General features: G+C 54.0%; 9 protein-coding genes across 9 annotated transcripts; 3 read left to right on the top strand and 6 right to left on the bottom strand.

Annotated features, from left to right (window-relative positions):
• Positions 1-272: 272 nt before the first annotated feature.
• Positions 273-778, bottom strand: BO95DRAFT_13753 (uncharacterized protein). The gene has a single exon (XM_025580558.1). It carries the CDS (start codon positions 726-728, stop codon positions 438-440), a length of 291 nt encoding a protein of 96 aa, XP_025445835.1. The 5' UTR covers positions 729-778; the 3' UTR covers positions 273-437.
• Positions 779-1,531: 753 nt separating this feature from the next.
• On the bottom strand, positions 1,532-3,528 carry BO95DRAFT_354900 (uncharacterized protein; the record flags this gene model as incomplete). Its single annotated transcript, XM_025582230.1, has 2 exons — positions 1,532-3,355; positions 3,412-3,528. 2 exons carry the CDS (start codon positions 3,526-3,528, stop codon positions 1,532-1,534), a joined length of 1,941 nt encoding a protein of 646 aa, XP_025445834.1.
• A 2,225-nt stretch (positions 3,529-5,753) lies between these two features.
• Positions 5,754-7,302, top strand: BO95DRAFT_471169 (MFS general substrate transporter; the record flags this gene model as incomplete). Its single annotated transcript, XM_025589573.1, is given in 5 exon segments — positions 5,754-5,902; positions 5,922-6,295; positions 6,372-6,575; positions 6,661-6,820; positions 6,909-7,302. The coding sequence occupies 5 exon segments, from the start codon at positions 5,754-5,756 to the stop codon at positions 7,300-7,302; spliced, it is 1,281 nt and encodes a 426-aa protein (XP_025445833.1).
• A 138-nt stretch (positions 7,303-7,440) lies between these two features.
• On the top strand, positions 7,441-9,136 carry BO95DRAFT_450443 (DUF453 domain protein; the record flags this gene model as incomplete). The annotated part of the gene is made up of 2 exons (XM_025588010.1): positions 7,441-7,481; positions 7,906-9,136. The coding sequence occupies 2 exons, from the start codon at positions 7,441-7,443 to the stop codon at positions 9,134-9,136; spliced, it is 1,272 nt and encodes a 423-aa protein (XP_025445832.1).
• Positions 9,137-9,201: 65 nt separating this feature from the next.
• On the bottom strand, positions 9,202-11,606 carry BO95DRAFT_450442 (putative C6 transcription factor; the record flags this gene model as incomplete). The annotated part of the gene is made up of 4 exons (XM_025588009.1): positions 9,202-10,404; positions 10,459-11,197; positions 11,280-11,405; positions 11,491-11,606. The coding sequence occupies 4 exons, from the start codon at positions 11,604-11,606 to the stop codon at positions 9,202-9,204; spliced, it is 2,184 nt and encodes a 727-aa protein (XP_025445831.1).
• Positions 11,607-12,125: 519 nt separating this feature from the next.
• BO95DRAFT_406628 (cytochrome P450) lies at positions 12,126-14,040 on the bottom strand (the record flags this gene model as incomplete). The annotated part of the gene is made up of 4 exons (XM_025584042.1): positions 13,672-14,040; positions 12,955-13,588; positions 12,566-12,888; positions 12,126-12,500 (listed from the first exon to the last, which is right to left on the bottom strand). Exons 1-4 carry the CDS (start codon positions 13,888-13,890, stop codon positions 12,126-12,128), a joined length of 1,551 nt encoding a protein of 516 aa, XP_025445830.1. The 5' UTR covers positions 13,891-14,040.
• A 688-nt stretch (positions 14,041-14,728) lies between these two features.
• Positions 14,729-18,827, bottom strand: BO95DRAFT_460334 (MFS general substrate transporter; the record flags this gene model as incomplete). The annotated part of the gene is made up of 2 exons (XM_025588725.1): positions 14,729-15,258; positions 17,189-18,827. The coding sequence occupies 2 exons, from the start codon at positions 18,825-18,827 to the stop codon at positions 14,729-14,731; spliced, it is 2,169 nt and encodes a 722-aa protein (XP_025445829.1).
• Positions 18,828-20,736: 1,909 nt separating this feature from the next.
• On the top strand, positions 20,737-22,742 carry BO95DRAFT_439580 (Zn(II)2Cys6 transcription factor). The gene is made up of 4 exons (XM_025585765.1): positions 20,737-20,937; positions 20,998-21,552; positions 21,607-21,741; positions 21,794-22,742. Exons 1-4 carry the CDS (start codon positions 20,878-20,880, stop codon positions 22,658-22,660), a joined length of 1,617 nt encoding a protein of 538 aa, XP_025445828.1. The 5' UTR covers positions 20,737-20,877; the 3' UTR covers positions 22,661-22,742.
• Positions 22,743-23,331: 589 nt separating this feature from the next.
• BO95DRAFT_487578 (uncharacterized protein) lies at positions 23,332-24,515 on the bottom strand (the record flags this gene model as incomplete). The annotated part of the gene is made up of 1 exon (XM_025590485.1): positions 23,332-24,515. One exon carries the CDS (start codon positions 24,513-24,515, stop codon positions 23,595-23,597), a length of 921 nt encoding a protein of 306 aa, XP_025445827.1. The 3' UTR covers positions 23,332-23,594.
• Positions 24,516-25,627: the final 1,112 nt, after the last annotated feature.

Below are 25,627 nucleotides of genomic sequence, written 5' to 3'. Positions count from 1 at the left end.
CAGATGATCCTACCCGGAAAAGGGGGGGAGGGAGGAGAACCGATGGGCTTAAATATGCATGAACGGCGAAGGGGTTGCATTATCATGCTATATGCATCGAGAACCATCAATATCAGACTCGTTCAGCACGTTCTAGCGGTGGAGATTGTGGTTGGCTAGAAGCAGTTGGTTTGGTCTACTAGCGGTGCTTTAGTCGGCCAGGCAGTTGCATCTCACCCCGGTCAAGCGAGACAAACTAGTGGGCCTTCGGCCTCGGAGGGAAGCAACGTGACAATTGGACCGGACCAGTGTGTCAGGTAATCTCGGTTCCCTAGGCTCGACGACCAACGAGGATTTTCTGATTGCATGGGTGAGAGTTGGCAAGGCGGGCTGGCTGACGGTGGCCTCGGGCCTGGACAACCCATGCCGCTACTCGACGGCAGCTGTTGCGCCAACATCTAGATTGTAGACCTTGTTGTTGTCTCCATTGCAAATGCATTCACGATTATCGCATCGCAACTAACCGGTTTAAATCGGAGACTAAGATGACGGACCGGGTCGGACTGAGTCATGGCCCCGAGCACAGTAGGTTTAGCGAAGAAGCAGAGACAAGAGAAGAAGGGGAGCAGACAAGCCTCCTTGGCCAGACTTGGCCCAACTTGGCCCAACTTGGCCCAACTTGGCTCCTGCGACACCCGGCATGGCAGCGGGCGTGGCACCACGTGCGAGGAGAGAGCTGTGACTTGCATCCACGGTCCTGCAGCACCAAGTGGGCTGCACTTGGCAAAAAAAAAAAGTGTCTCGTGTCTCGTGTGTTGATGAGAGGTAGAATCAAAGAGGAGAAAGAGCGCACGTGCCCGGCCTGGTTGTTTTCTCTCGCCCACTGGCCGCCGTCCCGTGCGCCCCCTATCGACGCCCTAACCTGTATCGAGTCTAGGCCCCGAATCCTCTGTTCTCCGAGTGCCTCATCAATCATCATCTAATTACCTAACTACCCATTGTTGGATTACAATGGGGAGTCAAGTGCCAGGACATTTTTCTTTTTTCTCTGGGGCTACGGTTATCCCAGGATCCTGTAAATTTCTTCTGATTCAGATACCACCCACCCACTGATCCTCCCTTGCGAAATGTCGACTTCTCATGTCATGGTCTTCCTCGGCTGCGATATACACACGTCCTGCGCAGGAAGACCATCATGGCGTTGAGTATTGCGATGAGGATTGAGGAGACTAGCATGACTTTTGGCGCATTGGAAATTTATGGTACGCAGTTGAATAGGCAGGCCAATCTTCCGTTTCCATTCACTGACTCATACGATGCGCTGCACTACAGATTCTCATGCCCCTCTCGGATCATCCAATCCGTAAATGCACATTGACGAGTGCGTTGGCCCCAGAAAGGTCAAGATTTTTTCTATCTCAGTGATTGAAAAATGACGGATGCAAAATCTCTCAATGCTCTACCGACTCCACGCTGAAACGACAGCAAGATACCATTATATACAGTTATGAATGACAGAGTGGGAATTAGTGTACACCTGACGGCCCCCTCGTCATACCGCCGGGCTATGCAACGGGGAAGAGGCCAGCCGTAGATACCGGTGTGGCCGCCACTTGAACCTCCGCGTCCACCAGAAAATCAGGATCGTCCCGAAGCAAGCGAGCAGAATCATGCCGATGACCACATCGTTGATGGCCCGCAACAGTTCGTCTGCATCGGAGACGTGCTCGGACTCTTCGTGGGCCATTTCTTCGTCCACGACAATGGTCTCAACCAGCATGGCCGGGTCCACCACAATCTCCTCCTCGACAGCAGGTTCAACAGCCACCAGCGATGCGGGATCGTCAGGGACGAGGAGCAGCTGCTCTCCATCCTCGGATGCGTACTTCAGAGCTCCCTCGATATCGGAGCGGATGATCCGCGACCAGCCAAGGGAGTTCCCGTTGCGATCGAGCGCTTCGGCAGAGACGAAGTCCCAGTAGCCCGGGGTCACGAAGACCGACTCGAAGTCGTGCTTGGTCACGTTGCCGATCAGATAAGGGACGGAGGTCTCGTCCGCTTGCGAATAGAAGTTCCAGACGGCGACCTCGGTGGCGCCGTTCCAGCTGACGTGGACGACGGTGGTCAGCTCGGGATTCGGCGCGGCTGCGCCTGCGGCGGACGGATGCGCCTGGCTGGGTTTGCTGGCGTAGACGGACGCGGCCAGAGCGGGCGGCTGCTGGGGGTGGCCGACGAACGGGAACTTGTACGACCGGTAGCTGTTGAAGCGCGGGGAGAGGAACTTGGCTTCCATCAGCGCGGTGCCGTCCGGGGCGTGCTCGCTGTGGTAGCCTTGCGCGCTCCAGCCCATGAAGACGTTGCCTCCTTCGAGCCGCTGGAGGTTGCCACGCATGCGACTCAGGCTCCCGTCCGGACGGGTGTAGCGGCTCCGCAGCGTCGCGGTCAATCGAACAGTGTCCAGCTCGACGATCATGCCGGAGGACACGTCCTCTTGGTTGGTGAAGTCGTCGGAGGCGTTGTTAAGGAACGACAAGACGGTGTGCGTCTCGTTGGCGGAGACGAATCGCGCGTTGTGTTGCTTGGAGAAGGTGAAATCCATGGCGAAGTTGGTGTATTTCCCGCCCAGGCGCCAGATGATGTGCCCGTCTTGCCCGGAGATCAGATAGATGGTGCTGGTGTAGCGAGCCGACAGGAGGTAGTCGCCGTACACGTTCTTGTCCGCCGCGTTCACATGGATGTAGTCCAGACCTCCTCCTCCTTCGGGCGGCGACCACGGCATCACATGGTCCGACTCGTGGAGGGGGATCTTGTCGCGAGAGTCCCAGTCGAAGAGCACCGCGCTGGTGGCTAGGTCGATCTCCACAAACCCTCCCGAAGCCACTCGGCTCGATTCCGCCGGCCGGCCCAACTCCGCCAGGGACTGGTCCTGAATCCGGATCGAGGCCGCCAACGCCGTCTTCCCGCCCGGAAGCACATTGAACTCGTGTAGATCCCACCGCTCTAGGTCATTCGTGATGGGGATGGTGTTCTCCACCAAGTATTTGTCGTTGAGTATGTAAGCGGCACCTTTGGCCAACGGCGTGCCGTCGTTAATGTAGTTGTTTTGGAGAATGAATGAAAGATGGGTGGCACCATCGGCGATGTGGCTCGTAGGCTTGAAGTCGAAGACATTGCGGTTGTTGTGGAGACAAGATCCGGTCCAGACCAGCTTGCCGTCCTGATCGTAGATGTGAGGTCCCACTTGACAGGGATTGAATTTGCTGTTATATGGATCGGCGTCCAGGTGACTGTACGGCGCGACGAACCAGTACCCGGGGCTTACGCGACTGCGATCGTGATAGGTTATGTTGTATTTGATTGCCTTAACATTTGGCATCTGCGAGCGAGACGGTCAATCTGGGGTCCGGGGGCATTGATAAGTTGAAAACGTACAGTGACAAACGAGAGGAGGTCATCATCGCGAGTGACGTCAAATGTGTCCGCAGCCTCCGCGGAAGGAAGCAAGGAAGGAAGCAGAAGCAGAAAAGAGGATAAAGAAAGTGAGCGCATTGTGTTCGCGACGAATGAGAAGTCTATATATAGCGAGGGTGAGGCTTAAAGAAAGATCGACAGTTGCATGATGGGGTCAGCAGTACATGGCTTGACGATGGCTACATGCAAAGCAAATTGCAAAGGCAAAGAGGGTATGAGGAAGACATGAAGCAAGGAGAGAAGCGAAGCTTTTAAAAACAAAAACGACGATCAGACAACAAAATCAGGAACAAGATAAAAGGGATAAAAATTGGGAATTGAGGCGTGGGCAGCCAAAGAGAAGAGGCAAAAGGGTCCCCACCACGTGGAACCACGGGTATCGCAGCGAGGGTTTATCGGCTTCTAGCCTTGGGGCGGCCCCACTGCCTCCCCATCAATTGGGAATCCTAAGCGACGGAGGCGTTCGTGTTCGTGACAAACAGGCAAAGCGGCCCGACACTAAGGGACCATCAGGGACCTCCAATTGGTGAGGGCGTAACCTGTCTTCGCAGCCGCGATACAACCCGTCAGGTATAAGAATAGTGTCAGTTGGAGGCTGAAGCGCTGCGCAGGAGTCATATGCTCCTTATACCCCGTCAGGTTACGAGGAGACCAATCCTGAAACGAGCTGTGAAAATTGACGTCTCTTTAGCATAGACATCTCTCCCAGTTGGTATCAGCCACCTGTTCTATCAAACTGGAACACGCAACATCACTTCCTGTATCTTTTGCAGACGATTCATCCATAATATGCTTCACTGTTTTGTCATCAGAGTCGTACTGTCTCTTGGTTCATTGCAGAAGCCAGACTTGCTATCTGAGACATGGATCTTGATTGATAAGGGCTCCGTTCCGAAGACTCAGTGCCTGGACTCTGCAGTGGCTCAGTAGGCTCAGTGGCGTATAACTAGCAACGCATCTCGGCTTCATGTCCTGAGAAGTAAGCCCAGAGCATTCGAGCCCCCACAAGGATACGTACGCCTTCTTTCTTGACCAGTGGAACTGGTCGCTAAAGATGACTTTGTTGATTCGGCGCCCCACAAATAAGCTTTGGGTAGCATGCAAGCGGCAGCTGTCAGTATAGCAGTTCAATCCTGGCAGCCAATGACCGTAGGATAATGCACGAGCATGTCTCACAAGCTCGATGAGTAAGAAGCATCATGACAGCAATTGATCGGGGGGGGTTGTGAGACTCAATCACGGTTGAGAAAAGATTCAGGATGAGCCGCATGATCTTGATGGGAAGCAACCGCTATTTGATGAATCATGGTACTCCTGCATTTATTATTTGCAGCAGGGCGGCTCCCAATAAAAGTTGTTTCCGCACAGGAGCTGCATTGGATACAGCACGAGATGAAATGAGATGCAGACCAGGAGAGCCACGGAAGAATGAAGGTCCGAGGACCGAGTATTTGCGATAGACACCTTGTATTTCAGGCTCACATCCCATCCCCAGCTGCAGTTACCGGGTTGGGCTCCTGCAACAGGCCATCATCAATGTTGATTACTTCAAGAGATTCAATCAGGGAGAGAGAAAGTGGAGCCAAGTCTCTGATACCGGCCATTACTCATGCAGACTCCGAGAGCTGTCACGGTAAATAGAGATCCGTGAATTTGAATGGATCGATTGCATCGCACGCATTGAAGACACCGGAGTACGCTGTAGACTATAGACGGTCAAACCGAGGTATTTGTCTTCTATCAGACTTTCGGATGCATCTAGCATCTGGTACCACACAAACTACTGCCACACTAGCGCAGGGGCACTGCGAGACGACTCCCAAGCTGGCTGCACGGTGACGCCGCAAGGCCGCCCGAGACTATTTACCACATTTGATGATCCATTCCCACCGGGGTTATAGCATGGAGAAAAGCAGTGCGTCAAGCATCGCCGCCGCCGATCCCGATCATGCAAGGGTCATCGGCATTGGCCGACCCGAGGATGTTGAGTGGCTGCTTTCTCCCTTCCCCACTTTGGATGATCGGCTTCTAGCAGCATGCCCGAAATACACTATCTGCTTAATGACATGTTGATCGTCGACAAAAGCGGGAAGGTCCACCGAGAGCAGTCAGGGTCTTGTCCGCATAAGTATGCGCAATGATCCACCTCACCCTGCCGCCGGCATCGGGCACGGCATCGGATTCAAAATGCCCCCTCTCGGAATTGTGGGATCAAACATCGATATATGACATCCCAAATGACTCCCCCTCGACCGAATCCTACAGAAGTCCAAGACAATCTCGCAAAAGGGCAGACAGAAACCATGGACCACGAGCCAACCCCCGAACCCAAGCACCGCATGGACGGCGGCCTGACCGCATGGCTCCAAGTGCTGGGCAGCTGGCTGATCTTCGCAAACACCTGGTCCGTCACCTCGTCTCCACATTGTTTCCGTGCCAAACTTACCAGCAAGTAATCTACCCAAAACCAGGGGTCTCACCAGTTCCTACGGCGTCTTCGAAACCCACTACACCACCGCTCTCCTGGCCGACTACACCCCGTCGGCGATCGCCTGGATCGGCTCGGTGCAACTCTTCCTCATGATGGCGATCGGGCTGCCCGTCGGCTCGATCATGGACCGGGGCCATCTGCGACTGCTGGTGGTCGCGGGCAGCGTCCTGCAGGTGGCGGGGATGCTGATGGTCTCGCTGTGCACCGCGTACTGGCAGGTGTTTCTGGCGCAGGGGATCTGCGTGGGGATCGGGAGCGGGCTGCTGGTCGTGCCCTCGGTGGCAGTGCTGCCGCTGTACTTCTCGGCGAAGCGCATGCTGGCGACGGGGTTTGCGGCGACGGGGAGTAGTTTAGGTACGTGTTAACGCTCACTCTCTGTGAAGTTCACCACCTGAGGCTGAGGCTGAGGCTGAGGCCGAGCCCCATGCAGCGGGAATCATCTACTCGATCATGCTCCGCCGACTGATCGTCCGCATCGGGTTTCCCTGGGCCGTGCGCGTGCTCGCCTTGGTCATGCTCGCCGGCTCCATCACCTGCGCCGCGGTGATGCGCCTCCGTCCCGGCCATGCCAAGCGCGCGCCCCTACAGTGGAGGAAATTCACCTCCGATTCGTGCCTTGTATCTTTCACCGCCGGTATTCCCCCAAGCCCCCTACAAATTTTGGATCACTCCGCTGGAGACTGTCCCCTTCACTCCATGATTCTAACCAAAGGCAACAGCATTCACAGCAATGATGGCCGCAGTCTATATCCCCTTCTTCTACGTGGAAGACTACGCCCTCGACCTCTCCATCGATCAAGACACATCCTTCTACCTGCTCAGCATCATGAACGCAACCAGCTTGATTGGCCGCATCGGCTCGAACTGGTTAGCTGATCGGTAAGTAGCCCGGTCCTTACCCTTCCTTAAACCCCCCCCCCTTACCCCAAACGTAACCCATCAACCCGAACTAACCCACCCAAAAAAGATGGGGCGGCCTCCCCCTCGCCCTGCCCGGCTGCCTAGCTACCGCCATCATCCTCTTCTTCTGGCGCTTCGCCACCACCCTGCCGGCGCTGGTGGTCATCGTCGCGATCTACGGCCTGGTGTCGGGGAGTATCGTGTCCTTACCGCCGGCGATCATCGCCAACCTGCCGGGGGAGGTGTCGGAGGTGGGCGCGCGGATCGGGGTGGCGTATACGGTTGCGGCGGTGGGGGCGTTGGTTGGGAATCCGATCGCGGGGGCGGCCAGACAATCCGGCACGGGGGTGCCGGTGCAAGTCGAGTATCAGGGGATGTGGGTGTTTGGGGCGGCGGGGATGGCGGTGGCAGCGGGACTGGTGGGGTGGACTTTGTGGTTGAGAGGGGTTCCGGGTAAATAGATTGGTCTTAGTCGGGGTTTGGGGGCTGGATATAGGTACAACAGTGTGTGGGATATATGATTTCATGGGATTGTGTTCTATTGCTGGATTGAGATAATTGGTGCGGGAGGGTAGGTATTCATTTGTCTGCTATCGAAAATGTCAATCTTGATAGAACCACTCGTTTGGAGCAGATTACAGTATGTTGTTGATCAAGCATGGTTGGGAATAGCCAGTGTTTGAGATCGATCTCAATGCAATGCCCTCGATCAACCCTCGGACCCATCCGACCACCGACCACCAAGCAGCGGAGCCAAGCAAATGCAATATCGGAAGCATCCGACAAGCCCCACATCCCCATACCATACTTAGGCACAACTTAGAACATTCTGTAACTAACTACTAGGTACAAAACCCATCCTTCCCCCGGATTCAATTAATCACACCCTAAGTTAACATCACAACCCAATCCCAACACCAATAATCAGAACCACAACCACAACCACAACCACAACCACAACCCACCAAATCTCAAAGTCTACATACAGTAGACACACCAGAAAAAATGCTAAAATCCACCCTCCGCCACCTCCCCAAACCCCCCCTCCCGAAACCCAACAAAAGACGACTTCTCACCACAACCCCCCCCCTCGCCACCCCCAAAACCAAAACGAACCCCCAACGCTCCCTCCCAGCATCCTACTACCGCGGCGGCACCAGCCGGGCCGTCTTCTTCAACGCGACCGACCTGCCCGCCGACGCCTCCACCCACCCCGCCATCTACCGCGCCGTGCTGGGCAGTCCCGACGCCGCGCACCGGCGCCAACTCGACGGGATGGGCGGGGGCATCAGCAGCCTCTCCAAGATCTGCATCATCCAAGGCGATTCAACCCACCCGGCCGCGGACGTGGATTACACGTTCGTGTCGGTCGGGGTGGTCGACGACAAGGTCGATCTGACGAGTAATTGCGGGAATATGAGTGCGGCGGTGGGGCCGTTCGCCGTGGATGCGGGGTTGGTGCGGGCGCCGCGGGTGAAGGGGGATCAGGCCACCGTTAAGATCCATAACACCAATACGGGGAAGATTATTCATTCCACGTTCCCGGTGGTGGAGAGTGCATCGGGGTCGGAAAACGGGGAAGGGCCGGAGTATGAGGCGGCGACGAGCGGGGACTTCGCCATCGATGGGGTGGCGGGCACGGCGGCGCGGGTGCAGCTCGATTTCGTGGATCCCGCCGGGTCGGTCACGGGCAAGTTGCTCCCGACGGGGAATGCGGTGGATGTGTTTGAGGTCAAGGGGGAGGTGGAGGCGACGTGTATCGATGTCGCCAATCCGTGTGTATTTGTCTCCGCGGCGAAGCTGGGGGTCCAGAGTAACCTGACGCCGGAGGAGTTGACGGCCGACGTGGGGTTGTTGGACAAGTTGGATCGCATCCGGAGGTTGGCCGGCGTGAAGATGGGCATCGCAGCGTCGCCCGAAAAGGTGCCCGGGAGCATTCCCAAGATCGCTCTGGTGGCGGCCCCCGGGGAGGATGCGCGCTCGGTCGCCAAGGGTCAGACGCCGCAGAAGGTCGATCTGGTGGCCAGGGCGCTCTCCGTAGGCCAGCCCCACAAGGCACTGCCCATCACGGTGGCCTTGGCCCTGGCAACCGCGGCGAGGGTGGAAGGGAGCACCGTATCGCAGGTTGTGAAACGGGGACAGACGGTCGATGCTGCCGGGATCACAATCGGACATGCCAGTGGAAACATGTTGGTGGGGGCTGAGTTCGCCGAGGATGGCAGTCTGCAATCTGGTCGCGTGTTTTCGACCGCGCGGAGGTTGTTTGAGGGAAGGGTGTTCTGGAAAGATGAGTAACAAGTATGCCGCAAATCTCATATTGTGTACATAGTATCAGTCGTGGAGAATCACAGAGGCGATTCTCAGAAGCAATCCTTCATCACGCTCGACAGCTCGCCCCCGTAGTCAACCATATATTGTCCACTCCTTCCCCATACGTCGGTCTCCTGATGCGGCGGCAGGGCTCCCATCCCCATGATCTGTGTTTCCAAACTCCCAACCGCCTCGAACCACTCCATCAACTCCCTCGTCATCTGCACCCCATCCACGGGCGTGAGACTGTGTATACTGCCCGTTGACTGCATCGAAGGCTCAACCGCGCCACTCGCTTGTTCTATCTCCTGCTCCTTTGCAGAGTTAAGCACATCCGCACCTTCAGGCCCAGCTTCCACTGCCTCCGGCTGCCGACGCATAACCTGCGGGCCCAACTTCCTCAAACTCCGAATCGATTTCCATAGTCGTAGTGAGATATAAGACTTCGTCGAGAAGCCTTTGATTAGTTCTAGCGCCAGATAGAAATCCTCACGACAGACGCTGCCGAACTGTGACGGGGCTTGCGCGACAGCCAGAAACAGCACCGCGACTGCCGAAACGAGAAACCAGTTAAAGGTCACCTGCTGAAGACGGTAGATGTCTGTCGTCTCGTTGAGTCGCGTGATGAACCGGATTGTCTCCCTGGCCAGGTCGACGACCATCTGCGACTCAGCCGGGTACCGCACGATATGCGCGGCAGAGTGAAGCACGGGCCGATGGATGAGCATGCGGAGCTGGTTGGAGCGAAGGTAAAGCAACGCACGCAGGCGATGCAGACTGCGCGGTGGTTTAGGCTCGGTCTTCGAGGCCGACAACGGCGGCTGCTCCAGACGCAGGATCTCCGGGATGTTCATTACCCACTGCTGGACCTGCCAGTCCAGATAATTCATCTCGTCCTTCTTGATCTCGTTCGTATTGTTGAAGGCCGAGATGAACTTCCACACCTTGGCCGCAATGCGACTGTACCGGATCATGACCCGGAGATAGGGAGTCTTCTCCTCCGGCTCCGGTAGCCAGGGATCGATGTCGCTATCCTCGAGAGAGAACGGCATGCCCGTCCCAAAGCTCCACCGGATGTCGAGAATATAAATCGACCAGAACAGCCGGAGAACACGATCCCGCCCCGCGGCGACAATGGCCGGCTGGCCAAGTGTTTCCCGTCGGTGCAGCCCCTTTTCCAGGCACATGCGCTCCACGATGCCAGCGATGCGCCAAGCCAGAATTTCCTCGTCGATCTGGAAATAGAAGATCGCCTAGAGCGCTTGTCAGCCATCCATACACCGCCCCCAAACTGAGAATTCACTCACAACCAGAGTCAACAAGATGATACTCTTAATCTCCGACGGTCCCCACACGCAATTATCAGCCACCTCGCGCACACTCTCAAACAGCCGCATCGCCAGCTCGCTGCTCCCCGCCGCCTCAGCCGTCAACGCACACGCAAAGACCAACCGCAGGATCTGGACGTCATCGGTGTGTGGTACCGCCCGAGACCCCTCGGGACGCGCCGCCACCGCCGCCGCCGCCGACGACGACCCATACACGACCTCGACCTGATCCAGCAAGTCCTGCAAATCCAAGACGGGATACATCATGCCCATCTCCTCCTCATACACGCGACATAGCCGCATCGCCTCCGCCTTGTCCAACGACCACAGCGGATCCCCCTCGGGCCGCGCCGCATCCAGCAACGTCGCCGGCCCAGGCGAATCCGGCGGCAGCGGCGAAGGCGGATGGTTAGCATCGGCATCGGCATCGGCATCCTCCGCCCCGTCCGTCTGCTCGACGATCCCCTGGCGGAGGAGATTCGACTTGGCCAAATGCAAGCTAAAGGCGGATGTCGTTGGGCCTTGGAACGCGGTCTCCCTGATCGTGGACCGGCGGCGACGGAATGGTCGCTGGCTGCCCGCCGCCGCGGCGTCCGACCGCGCCGCGATCGCGGTGGCAGTGACGCTGTGCTGCGTCAAGGTCGTGACAGCTGCGGAGAGGGTCTCGATTTGTTCCTGCATAGCAGACATCTGTTTACAGAGTTGCTCGAGGTAGACCCTGGGCATGTATTAGCATGAGTGGGACTTCCACCAACACGTGTAGGGCGTGTGGGTGTGGGTGTGTAGGCGCGAAAACGTACTGCTGATCCGACTCGCCATCGGTGTGACGAGGGGGCTTGTCGTAGATACAGTCGATGCGTTGGCGGCCGCATCGCTGACAAGGCGTCTCGCCATTGCATTTGATCTTACGGCGTTTGCATTCGTTGCTTGTTTGTATGTTAGTCTTGATCCTTGACCCGAGTGTACCTCAGGGAACGAAGGTAGGGGGGGAAGGAAGGGAAATGCACCTACCAAGCCTTGGCGATGTACTTTCGCCGTCGCTTGCGTGGGTTGGCCCCGTCAGAGTCATCCCGGTGTGCTGCTGGGGGCGAGAAGTCCCATGTTGTTAGAGAGGCAGTAGCGTCCATGATGGGGGTGTGGAAGTGACTGCGCGCGAGAAGGAAGTCGAGTGCGGAGAAGACGGAGGAGAGTAGACCGGACGGCACGGTAAACAGACGATGCTACTGTAGGTAGTGCTCCGACCGGGCGCAGCGCGGGGAAACTTGGAAGACAAACGCGGTGGCGGTCAGAAAGGACGGAAGACCCCGTGCGGGGGATTCCGCACCCGAGGCTACACTAGTAACGTAACCGTATCTCGGCCGAACTGGCGCCAGTGGTGCTTATCTCGACCACCTGCACCTCATGCACCGCACTCTAGTCTATGCATAATTCAATCATTAATTGATAAGTCGGAGATAACTATAATAATAATCTGTTGCGCTGCTTGGTGGATACCTACCCAATTGGCAACTTGGAAAGTATTCATGCACTCATCATCTACGTGTAAATTTTGAGGAATTGCTACCTGCAAACTAGGTACACATGCATATATTGATTTCCCATCTATACAACTCAGAATTCAAAAATACTTTACATTCACAAATGCTTCACAAATGCTTAGTGCGCTCACCACTCTCCCGGATCCACTGCTTCAACTTCTCCGGATTCCTCGGTCGGAATCCCACCTTGAACGGCTTGGGTTCCGTTGTCAACGCCGTGGGGATGGCATTGCAGTGAATGGCATCCATGATCGGGCGGTCGTCGGGGTTCTTGGCCGGGTGCATGGTGAAGGCGGTGATCAAGCGAATGTAGGCGGTGTACAGCTCGCGGTTGGCCAGATGCGAGCCGGCGCACATGCGCGAGCCAGCCCCGTAGCCGTAGTGGGGAGTGCCCGTGCCCTCGCCCACCTCCAAATACCGCTCCGGCAGGAATTGCTCGGGCTTGTCGAAGTGCTCTTCGTCGTAGTCTGCGGCGTATGCGTTCTGGAGATGGGTTTAGGTAAGAATTTTTTATCTCGAACCGGAAACAAGGTCGGATACCAACATACCATGAAGAAGGTGGTTCCAGCGGGGATGGTCGCGCCGTTGTAGACAATATCCTTGGTGCTTTCGCGCGGCAGACAGATGGGGATCACGGTCCAGAACCGGAGGGTCTCTTTCACCAGGGCGGTCACGTAGGGGACCTTCTCTTCCACAAGGCACTTCTCCCAGGCGTCACCGTCCGGGTACACCTTCATGATCTCCTCGTAGGCCTTCTGCTGAACGCGCTGGCCGTCTTCCGAGGCGAGATAGGCGATGCCCATGATGACGTTACCGGGAACCGTGTCCAATCCGGCGGAGACCATAGTGAGACAGATGGACTTGACCTCCGCTGGTGACAGTCAGTATTTTCGTTCGACATGATTTGTCTTTCGAAAGTCCATCGATCATGACTCACCCTCATTCAACTTCGCCTCGGGATCCTTGAGAATGTTCCCCGTGATGCACGGCTTATCCGTGCCCTTGGCAATCTGGTCCTTGAGAATATCCAACAGATATGTCAAATACTTATCGCGGCGCACGCGGAACGACTCGGCCTCGGTGTTCGCCTTGGGGAACAGACGCATGAGGGGGATGTAGTCCTGCCAATTGTTGCTGGTACTCCGAAAGTTGGAGACGCCGCGCTCGACGTCGCAGATCTCGTGCAGCAGCTCGTCGTCGACGTTGCCGCTGATACGGAAGCCGTAGTTCAGCGTCAGACTGGTGTTGAGCGCGAACCGCTGGAAATACGCGACCGGGTTGATGTCCTTGGTGCCGCTGTCGCTGTCCTGGAACAGCTCGCGGATGCTGGCGGTGGCCTCGAGGTCGATGATTGGCATGTACGACTGCACGGCTGGGCGGTTCAGCGCGGTGGCGGCCGCCTTGCGTCGGCGCTTGCAGGACTCGTCCCAGGGCGAGGTGCCGATCGTGAAGCCCTGGGAGCTGGACACGACGCTGTGGAAGGTGTGGAAGGTGGGACGCGAGATCAGGGCCGACTGGTCTTTGATCCACAGTTGGCGGACGGACTCGAAGCTGTTGGCAAAGACAATGCGCTGGAAGGAACAAGTATGCTCTGTCAGTTACCTAGTACATTTCGACTCTCTTGTCAGCCTTTTGTTCGCTGCGGGTCACATACCCGATTGCCCATCCGGACCTGGAAGACGGGGCCATATTTCTTCGCCCACTTCTTCGTCACAGTAGCATGCTGGTCGCCTAATTGCAACAGGTTCCCAAATATAGGCACCCCAGGGATTTCAGGTATCCCCTTGATCTTGGGAACGTCGGTGCGATTGAGATAGCGGATCAGAAAATATACCACCGCGACGGCGGCGAGTGCGAGGGTTTGGAAGGACATGATGTGAGCGATAAAATTGGGAGTGGACTGGACTTTTTTTCTTGACGGTGGTGTCTGAAAAAAATCTGGAGCTTTATACACCTCACATCCGCGGTTCTCCTCGGCTTATCATGGCTGGGTATGCAGCGGTCCTCCTGCAGCTAGACCTTGAAAATCGTAGTGGATTTGCGTCATGGGCCACCCGGCCAACAAAGAGGACTCGGGCCAACTGCATTCGTTAACTATCCATTGCTGCAGCAAATAGAAAGCCGGCTGGGGTAGTTAGTAAGGTGACTCCCCCGCACTTTCACCCTGGTTGAAATGAACAAATGCACGAGCGGGAATTGGCTGGGGCGGGAATTCGGAATGAAACACCGCGACCCCGCTCTCAACGGAAGCGGAACCGGGGCCGAGATCGACACCTGCCTCAGAAACCACCCAGAAACCAGCCAGAAACCAGAAACTGCCTATTGCCTACTGCAGTGGACGCTGACTCCTTCCGCCACTATCCGTCCTGCTGCTCCCGTCGGGCCGATACTGGCGCTCCCTTTAGGTCCGACATGGTAAGTTAGTAGAGATAGACATGGTATTAACTCCGCTGATAAGACTGAGGGCGCTCAAAGGCCTTATACGGAATCATGCCTAGGGTTGTATAGTACTCCAGAGTCTGCTAAACAGCATGAATTAAAATCATATTACCCTATTCGGCCGACCTCGATCATGGAATAATGACGTCCATCAATTCCTTGTGCAACATCAGACATACTCATCATGCAACAGCCCCATCATAGTTAAAGTATTTCAACTCCCATCCAGAACTCTCGCTTCACAGCCACCAGGACATTCTCTCGTGCTCAGCTCATCCTGAGACCCCAACACAGATATAGTATCCATACCACATATTAGTGCATCCCGTTCCCACGGCCGGATTCCAGGTCACAATGTTCTGCACAGTGATCCCCTCCTTTGTCGCAACAGTGGTGCACGTATCGCCCGACGCCACCAGGTAGAAGGTATTGCAGTTGGTCACCATGCCCGTCTGGATGGGGGTAGGAGTCGACACCGGAGCGGTCGTGGTGGTACTTGTGGTGGTGGTGGTGGTGATTGCCGTTGATCCCACTCCAACGCAGACATAGTACCCCAGCCACAGGGCGGTACACCCGCTGCCGACGCCGGAGTTCCACGAGTAAAAGTCGGTCAGGGAGATGCCGGCTGTCGTCGCGATACTGGCGCAGGTCTCACCACTCGCCACCAGATGGTACGCGTTGCAATTTGCGGCGATGCCTGGCTGAGTAGGGCTGGGGGCTGCGGCGGCGGCGGCGCTGTTGACTTTGGAGGCGGTGATGAGCGTGGTCGGTGCCGGAGATGCAGCAGGAGGAGCAATGGCTGCTACCAAGGGGGCAGCTAAGGTGAGAAAAGAAAGGTAGGAGAGATGCATGGCTGATGATTGAAAGGTTGTGGCTCAGATGCTTGATCTGTCGGGCTTGGTGCTTGTTCCTATCCACCTGTTGAAGGCAGAATACGCTTCCTTTTATATGCTGAAGCACTGATTCCTGGTGAACTCAACCGCAGGTCACAAGGTCCCTCTGGCATCAACAGAAGAAGGGATTCTTGCAGTTGGCGCAGAAACCTGGACCGTGGACGATGAGCGTCTCCCCACATACAACAGCCGCAATTGATGCAGGTCTCATATTCCGGGGCTCATCTGATGAACTGAAGGATGTGGTGTCCAATAGCTAAAGGATGCTCGAGGTAGCTTCTGTCTTCATTGGCTGCCTGACTGAACCCCTGCCGGTAGGTGTACCTTCTCGTTGACCAGGATAGATTTCCTATGGCACACTCGGAAGGCAGTCGGGCTGTTGCAGGACTGCGAATGGCGATGATGTCGGGTCTCGGCCACCGCTTCCCAAGCGAAGCTGACATCCTGCAAGACAGTACATGGATGCTTGCAGTTAGAGTGACACGCCTATACTTCCAGGCGTCCCGTTGGTCGGATTCCGCGGATCGCTCGTATTGTGTCTCACAAGGGTCTAATTGTGATTGAATAGATCCAATTTTCGTATGGGATTGTTCTTTTCTGGTTCCTGCATCAGGCGCCCGATTCACCCGTTACATAAGTATTGCGGCGGAAAGCTTTTCGAGATAGTCAGCATGAGTTTGCGAACCATGGGTTAGAACACTTCATTACTATCAACTGCTCGATAAGCTCTGGGATAATTCGAGACTCGGCAAGGTGCATGGACGTGACATCAAGGCAGAGGATCAAGAATAAGTCACACGTGCCGTTCGTCAGGATGACTGCCTAAGCCCAGAGCCTTGTGTGACTCTTGTTCCGCGGATGATCGGCATATGAGCTCATATTGTCTGACATGCAGGTCTTCCTCCCGGGGATGAGGTGAGACAGTCAAAGCAATCAGTCGTCGTCATAAGCACGCCCCAAGTATCTTTTCAAGCCCTTGTTATTTAGTTCACATGTCGCAATATGCGTTCAAACTTCGTTCTCTGTGAAAGGAAAAGCTTAGTCCACGGCAGGCCTATAGCGAGGGGAAGTCACGCCAAAGGAAGCGATGTACCTGACGAAGAGATCATTGCTCTCCGCTTGTCATGCCATCAGATACAAGGTCAGTGCGGGGGCGGGGGGCATGCATCTAAGCTACTGCATGTCTCTCAAGCAGATCACAAGTAGGTAGTATCGACCAAGTGCAGCGTGCAGCGTTGCATTCCGGTACATCATGCTATGGGATGTAATCAAAGACTCGCTCGCCTTTTCCATGAGTAATCGTCGCTGCGGCGCCCCACCACCTGCGGTGGAGGGCTTAGGAGGTGGTGGGGCGCCGCAGCGACGAGTATGTCCCAAATAGTTGTATGTTGCATGTAGAAAAAAAAACAGATGATGGACCATTGAGTTACAGCAAGAGAAGGCAGCGCTAAGAATGAGCTAAAATAGAAGACGAAAGTTGAGAAGTGAAGAAAGAGCGGGGAATGCACAAGTAAGACATTTGAACAGGGGTTTGGTGTTTAGTCTCAGTCAGGCTCTCCATGCCTCAGGCCACACCGCCCGCAGACCTATCAATTCTCCCAACCAACGAGTGAGCTAAAAAAAACAATCACACTGCAGCAGCTAGACAACCTCCAGCTAACGATGCTCAAGTGAGATTTCTATATTGTAGTACCTTGTGTGATTCCAAGTCGAGAACGAAGTTCTATAAATGGGATTGATTAAGATTTACGTCAAGATATTATAAACAAGTTGGAAAGAGTATATTCGAATCGAAGATTTCAACATGCTTCTACACCATAGAAGCTTTCCTCGACGCACTGAATTGGCTGCTCCGACGTCTAGTGGTGTTTCTTTGCCTGTCCGCGGCAAGGGTCTGTGCGAACTTGCTCCTCGCACGTATCTCAGAGCCTTTCCAGTAAAAGATGTAAATCGGAATGGTCACCAAGACAGCCAAGCAGCCAAGAATAGTGCTAGCCCATTGAAGATGAAAGCGTCCGCCAATGTTGGTATACATCGGGGTTGCGTACATCGCGGATAGCCCGGCGAGAAGATCTCGTGCGAACCCATTCCCGCCCGTAGCGGACGCGGAATACTCGCCATAAGCCGCCACCATGTAGTCTATCGTAGCCATGTAGATACCATAGTTTGCGATGGCAATCAGGAATACGAAGACCAGAGGCACCATCCAGTGGGTATACTCCGGGCCCATGGACGTCCAGGCAAAGCCAAAGAGTCCGATCGTCTCCAGGGGTGCGATGAAAAGCAAAAGTAAGAGCCGGCGCTCAGCCACCCGGGCCGCATCACCCTCTCGTCGTCGGATCAAGCGCTGGCGGTAGATATCGGGCAGGAAAATGGCATATGCAACCAGATAGCCAACAAAAATAGCGACAAAGCACAATCCAACATGCAGTGAATTAAAGCCCCATTGTTTGAAGACCAAGGAGAACGATTCAATGCAGGTAAAGATTAGCGCATCGGAGAAGCCAGAAAGAAGAGATAGAAAAAGCACAATAGGCTCGCGCAGGAACATCTCGAATGGGCGACGCCAAATGCGAAGGATTTCTTTCACATTAAACCGGGAAGGCTTGAGCTCACTCGGGCCATAGACATTTGGATCCTCACCAGATTTGCGCCGACGCTTCGCCTCTCGATCCAGCAAGATGGTAGATCTTGTTTCGGTGACGAAAAAGAAATGGAGTATTTGGGTGACTCCACCGAAAATAAGCTGGATCCAGAAATTCCATCGCCAGTTCAACCACTGCTCCATCATTCCTCCGAATATAGGCCCAATAGTCGTCCCACCGACAGAGCTCAAGACCACATATGCGACAGCAAAGCCCTGGTCATCTGGCTCCCACATGTCAGCGGTCATACCCAGGGTGACCGAGCCTCCTGCGGAGCTAATCCCACCAAGGCCGCGACCAACCACCATGGTTCCAAAGTTAGGTGCCAAGGCACAGGGGATTTGCCAGACATTCACGAGAAGAAGGCTCAGTTGCATAATAGGCCATCGACCGAATTCCTCGCTCCATGGCGCCCATAGCTCGCAGCCAAAGGCGTAGGTTACCAGGAAGATCATCTGACCGACTCGAGCCGCTTGCTGGCTGATATGGAAATGTTCCGACAACTGCACCACGGCATTGGAATATGTACTGCTGTTGAAGTTCATGGACATTTGAACAACGAAGATAATTGTCAAAATCCCCCATTTCTTGTACCATGGGAAGCAGAAGCCAAGTTTCTCGTATGCATCCTCTTCAGTCAATTCGCGCCTCCCATCGCCACGGAATTTGCCTCGCACTTCAGTATCGGTATCCGAAGATGCTGCATGCTCATCATGAATGTTAGTGGGCCTTCGGGCAGGGCTCAAGTCGCAGTCTCCAAGACCAGAATCCTTCTTTTCCGACTTCTCAGAGTCAAATTGGGGGGAGCGCGGCGACTGGTTCCTCGAGGTCATGGCAACGGTGCACAGTCAGTGTAGAATATTCTTCAGAGTCGACCAGGCTTCTTCGACTGAATTGTAAGGGTAGATGGTAGGCCTCAGTAGACTACGTGTAGTGTATAGATGACATTGGGTGCCCCATTTATCAGACTAAATGAAGACGAACGGTATCATGATGGAACGAAGTCGAGGTGTTGTATCACGAAGAGGAACCGATGTGGTCTTATAAGCAGTTTTTTTCATTCCACTCATGCTGATGACCTAAAGTGGAAGTAGATGTGAGATGGATTCGCCAGCGGAGGTGCGACGTCATAAAACCCGGGGGTCAAAAACGGACCCTGTACCAACAGCAGTGGAGAATGGATGCACGCCGCCCGCTTTCCGATCCATCGATCTCCCCGGTCCCGCATCTTGGATAGTCAATCAAGAACGGTTGAGCTGTCCCAGTTCTTGCCTCGAGCTTAGTAAGATCTCTGGCTGTTTCCCACGAGCTTACGGGCGGCGCCGACGAGATATGGCCTCTTTGTAGGACATAGCGCATGTGATTGATACAACTTGCTAACTCTGTCTGCATGTTGCGTTAAAAGGTGCACGAACCACATCAAGTCATGAAAAAATGAGTCTGTGAAGATTGACCCGGCTTCGGTTGCTGATAAGGCGCAAGAAGTTGTAGATCCAATCAGCGATCTCGGACTTGGAACCTTGAATTGAACTGGAACATTTGCCGGAATTCCTAATGCGGAAGCCCGGAGTGCGACCGTGGACCGTGGACCGTCCAGGTCATTGCAGCGCCTATTGTTTGGTCGGAATTTTTAACAATACTCTCGGCATGACGCAAAGTCAAGGGCCAGTTTCAAGATCATGAAAGTATCCGGAGTGCATATGAAAGGTCCTCATCCCCCAGATCGGCTGTTTTCTGGAAAATCGTAGATTCAGAGGCATGAATCGGCAGACCATTTCACCAAATCGGACAAGTTTCGTGGCTGTGAGCTGACGGGGTGACATCAAGTCAGTGAGTCCGCGCCCTGTTCTAGAAGGATTCTTCATCATGAGTGCATGAGGCCATCTGGAAATCAAATGTCATCGTTCCCTGGTCATGGGGTTTAGAGCCGGTCGCCATTCAGGGAGCCGGTATTCATGAATTCGCAGTTGCCGCTCTCGCAGGTGCCGGGGAATTCCTGGGGTTCTGAGTAAGATTTCTGAACGCTTCAAATTGTAGATCAAGAGGAGCTGTACTTATTCAGCAGCATTCTGTGTAGGCTTCTTTGGTCTTGTTGACGTGGCGCATATCACACAGACTTTGATGCGGTGACGAGGTCCGGTCGGGTTTGCTATGCTCTTGCCTCATCGGTCAGCATGTCAAGATGGAAGGTCACCTGACACTCCAATGAAGTAAACATGAAGCAAGCAATTCCCTCGGCTTAATTCTTCGATGAACCATTTTCGTCACGTCTTGATACATGAATCACTTCGCTAAGCAAGAATGTCTTTCTGCCCTCTACATGTTCTGGCATGGTGTAGTGTTTGTTTATATTTTCGACACCAGAATTTGATGTATAAATTCTACTAAACAACAAGTGCACTATTTCCTCCCCTCGCCACATGATGAGGATTAAAGCATTAACTTCTTGGCCTTCTGATTACGTGGAATCTCAATGCTCGCCTCCAACATGTTTCCCGATATCTGATGGATGCGCATATCCTGGATGGCCCATTCCATGAACGGCGGACGAGCGCGCCAAGACCCTAGTCCGATTTCGGGGGTAGCTTGCGAGACCCCCTACCAGTTTCGGTGGAGAAAGCCGATACCGGGTGGAGTAGCAGGCGTTTGCTGTGGACCCGAAACTGTCTGCCGACTGTGACCCCTCTTGGTAATGGCCGCCGTCGGGCCTGGCTCGCCCCCGAGTTTTCCATCTCAACCTCACCATCACCTGTTTCCTGACCGAATTGACAATTACTGCAATCGCAATCATTCTCACCTGTGAACCTCCGACCTTGTCGGATCTATTCACATTTGCCTAACGTCCTATACTTCCACGCACTGCCTGTCCTGGCACATGCGTCCATGGTGTTTCCTGGGAGACTGAGTACCGGCTGCTATGTATGCCGTAAGCGAAAGGTCAAGGTATGTTGGTCACTTTTAAAAGTTGGATGTCTGTGTGGTCTTAATAATTCTCTTCTGTAGTGCGATGGGGAGAGACCGGTTTGCCGTCGTTGCGTGACACATAACAGGCAATGCACAGGCTATCCCGATGCCTTCGCATTTCGAACCTATAAGCCCGGCTCAACACACAAGACCTCGACAGATGATGCGAAGGTTCCTGCTGATTCCGGGGACTTAGACCCTGAGGGTTCGGAGCTATCAGTATGCTCCACCAACCTAATCTCCGAAGGGTTGGGTCCTTTGGTACCCACCCTTGCTCCTTGCTGGGAGTCCCAGTCCCTCGGGTACTTCTATGATCAGTATGTCCTTCACGCCCAAAGGTCTCCTTGTGAGGGTCACCTTGCATTTCTTCCGGACTTATTCCGTGAGAAAGGTGATGACCCTTGCTTGAAGCATGCCGTGCTTAGCGTGTCCTATCTTTCCTTGCACAATGTCTCCAGACGTGGAGAGCTGCATGCCAATGCTCGACGGCACTATGGACTGGCTTTAAACTCACTGAGCACTGCACTCAGCATTGAAAGGGCTTATTTGAAGGATGAAGTATTCGCAGCGGCACTTTTCTTGAGTATGTTTCTTGTAAGTGAACCAGGTCAGTCCTCCCACGAGAAAGACTTCGCTAACCTAATACAGGACATAAGCGGTGATCACAGCGACGTCGCAAACCCTCACATCCCAGGAATCTACTCCCTCATGCAGCTGCGAGGGAGGCCACCTCGGAGTAGCAAATATGGCCGAGTCCTCTTTGGCTGGGCTTTCACTCAGACCGTAGGTCAACTCACCCAGCCCGACCAAAATCACAAGGTTAACAGGCCAGCAGCAAATCCAAGCCATAGCCAACAACCAATACCAGTATGCCTCTCTACCCTCGTCTATCAATATGATCTACGAGCCGGACTTCATTTACCGTTCGGGAATCATCACGGGAAAGATATCCGAGTTCTGTAACTCTGTCCAACGAACCCGAGAAACCTTGGGTCACAGCTCGAAACCCGCCAAATCACTCCGCTCAATTCTGTGGCGCGCCCGCTGCATCCTCGACGAGATCGACACCTGGAACGAACGGATTCCCGGCCATTGGAAACGCCAATACCTCGACACTACTCTCGAGAACAGTCCTCCCGAGAAGCCACAAACTCCTCGCGACCCCTGGACGACCTGCTTCCTCGCCGTCGTACAAGCCACCCAAATCGTCTTCTACCTCCAAGTAATAGCATGCTGCGACGCGCTCGACGATCTGGAAGACACAACAATGCCTGAAGCCTCACCACACCCTCCCCGACACGACCCGTACGGTAGCGACGACGACTCATCCGATGAAGGCCCACATAGTCCCACATCGCTCTACGAAATCGACTTCGAAGATCGAATTGAGGACCTGACGGATCTGATCTGTTTGACCGTAACTACAATCCTCGGCCAAATCAACGAAGCCACAGGCGCGTTCCAACTCCACCCGCATAGCAAACTGGGTAATAGCTCGACATTACTATGGCCAATGTGGCTGGTGGCCAACTCGCCCTTCTCCACAGCAGAGCAGGTCTCTCTGTGTCGAAAGGGACTGGAGTGCATCGGGTCGACCATGGGGTATCGCCTCGCGTCCGTGCTAAGTGGGAATGCATGCCCACTTTCGCCATTCGCGATGCCTCCACAGAGCGCGACCTCGCATTGTTTACCGAGCCAGTGAGCCAACCCGCTGGTTATCCGAGACTCTCGCCATTATGTATAGACACTAATTTATGACGCGCTACGAGCCATGAAACATGAACACTTTCTCTACTGCAATGAATAATCCGAGAGGTTTCAACACTTCGCCAACCATTCACAAAATTATCAGCAAATCAATACCCTCCCACCAATGCCCCAACAATAGCCCTAAGCAAATTACCAATGAAATCACGGCGTAGTATGTAAATACTTGTCTCCGGGGGCCAACTTCCCCTCGGTCGGGAAACCCCGAGCGGGTAAGTTGAACCCGGTAACTAAAAAAGACCAAACCCGCCGAAGGTTGAACCCATGCTCATAAACCCTCCGAGTCCGCCCCCGGACGTTTAGGGGTTCAACCGGTGTGAGCTAAAACCTCCGGGCGCCGAAATTCCCCAGAAAGGTTGAACCTTTGCGCCGATGCCCGCGCCGAACTTTTTGTAGTATTGTGGAAAAAACGATAGGTACAGTACATAATAGGCTGTATACTCCAGAGTTGACGCTCTGGTTGTTTATGTGGTAGTCGCTTTTGGGCGCGCTAACAATCCTCCGTAGAGGCTTTCATTTTGCCGGAGGTAACAGGATTTTGCGCATAATAAAGCTGGATGGCACAGGTAAATGCTGATTGCGTTCTTCCATTAGCTAATTAGGGATCCGCTGCTCGGCTCACAACACCAGAATATCTATCTAAATTGAAGTGGGTGCAAGGTGTACTGTGCAGTTAAAGCTAAGAATGTGGTGTTCTCGGAGTAGGCAATGAGCCTCAAGACGAAACGGATCTGAACATTGCATCATTGCTGGTCTTTCGAAACAGGCAAGCAAAAAGCAAAGAAAAGAAAATGAAAGAAGGAAAGAAGGAAATAACAAGTATTGCAGAGACAGCCGTCTAAATGCCGATTCTGGGAAACACGGTGTAGTTAACGACGACGGATCGGTAGTGCCGCTCTCAGATCCTGCGGTAGTCGTTCGTCTTGCTGTAGTACCCACTCTCCTTCCAACAGTTGATCCATCTCTCGCTCATATGCTCTCTGGTATAAAAGTCGACCGTTTCGGTGGGTCAGATCTTGATAGGAAAGTCCGTTACTACTCTCATGCTCCAAGATCATTTCGCCCCAGCCCTGGGGCTGAAGCGTGAGGTTGTCCCAAGTCGAGAGAACAGAACCGCCGACATGTCGTTGCCATTTATATTCCTGGTGGACGCCACCCGAGCCCAGATTTAAATACCTGGTAATAACGAAAGCATCACCGTCGTTGCCGCAAGAGACCAGGCGTATCTCGAACTTCATCTTACAGTGAGGACAGCGGTAAAACTCCGGATCAGGGTACTTGTCCGGAAGGCAACCAGCCTGACGATTGTCCTGCATACAGTACCTGATGTCATCGAAGTCAGGGACGAACAGATGGTCACAAAGTGGAAATGGAATCGTCCACATGTAAAACAGGTTATTGGGATTGGCCAAGAACCAGGTTTGTATGCGAAGGCACACGCGGTGCAGTTTTGGAAGTATTTGCACGTCAGCCGAAAACAATTTTGTTCCAGGCGTCGCCGGGTCCCGATTGACCTGGATGTAGGATAGCCATTTCGTAGACATCCCATGCGCAGGCCCGCAATGATACCTCTTCAGCGCCAAGTTAAGGTGAATGCCCCTGAAACGATATGCGGCAGAAAAGGCCACAGTGGTTCTTCTAAGGGCCCAGGAATGATCGTAATCAAGTATACCGTGCTTATTCCAAAGGATCGAAGGCTGGTTAAGAGGTCCCGGTGGACCCAGAGTGTTCTTTGAGTGTAGACAGTAGCAAGAAGTGCAGTAGACGTACTCGGGAAGGTCTCGAGCCATTCTCTGGAGAAATATGTTTCTTGAGGCAGTCTGTCGGCAAGGGAAAGGGAAACATCCGAAGATATTATATAGATGATGGCTGCATATCGAAAGGGATGCTTCATCTTGTGGTAGCAGGAAGTCGGCTATCATATATAATAGTTCTATATGAAGGCTGCTAAGGCGATCGCGGCTGTAGTAAGAGGGGTCTCCAGTCGAGATACGCACACGAGGTGAGAGGGCAGTCATCCGCTGTATCCAGGTCTTTGTAGAGCTTCTGGGGCTTTGTAAAGCTGGTTAGTCGAACTGAAGCTCCGTCGGTGGGAAACTTTGTGGGTGGTTTACTTACCGAAAAGCATGGTTTGAGGGACCAGACATCGCGCAGATCAAGAGGAAAGCTGAATTAGGTAATGATATCTTTGGTATAACAGCTAAAAATAAGAGGTATCTCGGGTATGAAAGTGATAGTGAAGAGCACCGACTTGTAGCGGACAAATTGCCAGGCACGTCTCTTAGGATCGCAACAATGATACTAGGTACTAGGTAGTCGTCGGTGACTGCCTCGAGCAGTAGCCCGGAAGCGCAGTCGAGGAAAGTGCGCTCGGTAGCGGTAGCGGATTGGGATCCATGGTAGTCGCCTGTGAGGTTCCAAGCATGAGTTCGATGTTCCGCCTCTATAGGGTGGAAGGAGCTGACTCGAAGGGCCTATGCTGGTAGATCATCCAAAGGTATGGGTTTGAGTACTCTCATTCCCCAACAATCAGTCTTTGTACGTGCAGATCTAAGTACCATGATATGAGTTTCAGACAAAGAGATCTTCGAGGACCAGAGCGACTCCTTTGTATAGAATGAAGTGTGTGCGAGACCGTATTAGAGACAAATGGTGAAATTTCTCGACACGTAGGGAAGAGCATATCCTCCAGCCGTGAATAATCATCAGGATCGGCCGAACACAGCTTGCTTGGGTCTGTTTAGGCTTTGTGACTTGGGAACTTTAGTCCAGGGTCTGAGGCATACAGTACACAGTGAGCGAGTAAAGAGCGTGGAGAGTTAACGACCAAGACGAAGTATAGCTGAGGCTAAACCGAGACGGTCAACGGCGGCAGAACGGAAGGTGGGCCTGGCGGATCACC

Source organism: Aspergillus brunneoviolaceus, assembly GCF_003184695.1.
Source record: "Aspergillus brunneoviolaceus CBS 621.78 unplaced genomic scaffold BO95scaffold_10, whole genome shotgun sequence".
NCBI classification, from domain to species: domain Eukaryota; kingdom Fungi; phylum Ascomycota; class Eurotiomycetes; order Eurotiales; family Aspergillaceae; genus Aspergillus; species Aspergillus brunneoviolaceus.
This window is presented reverse-complemented; position numbering and strand designations above follow the sequence as displayed.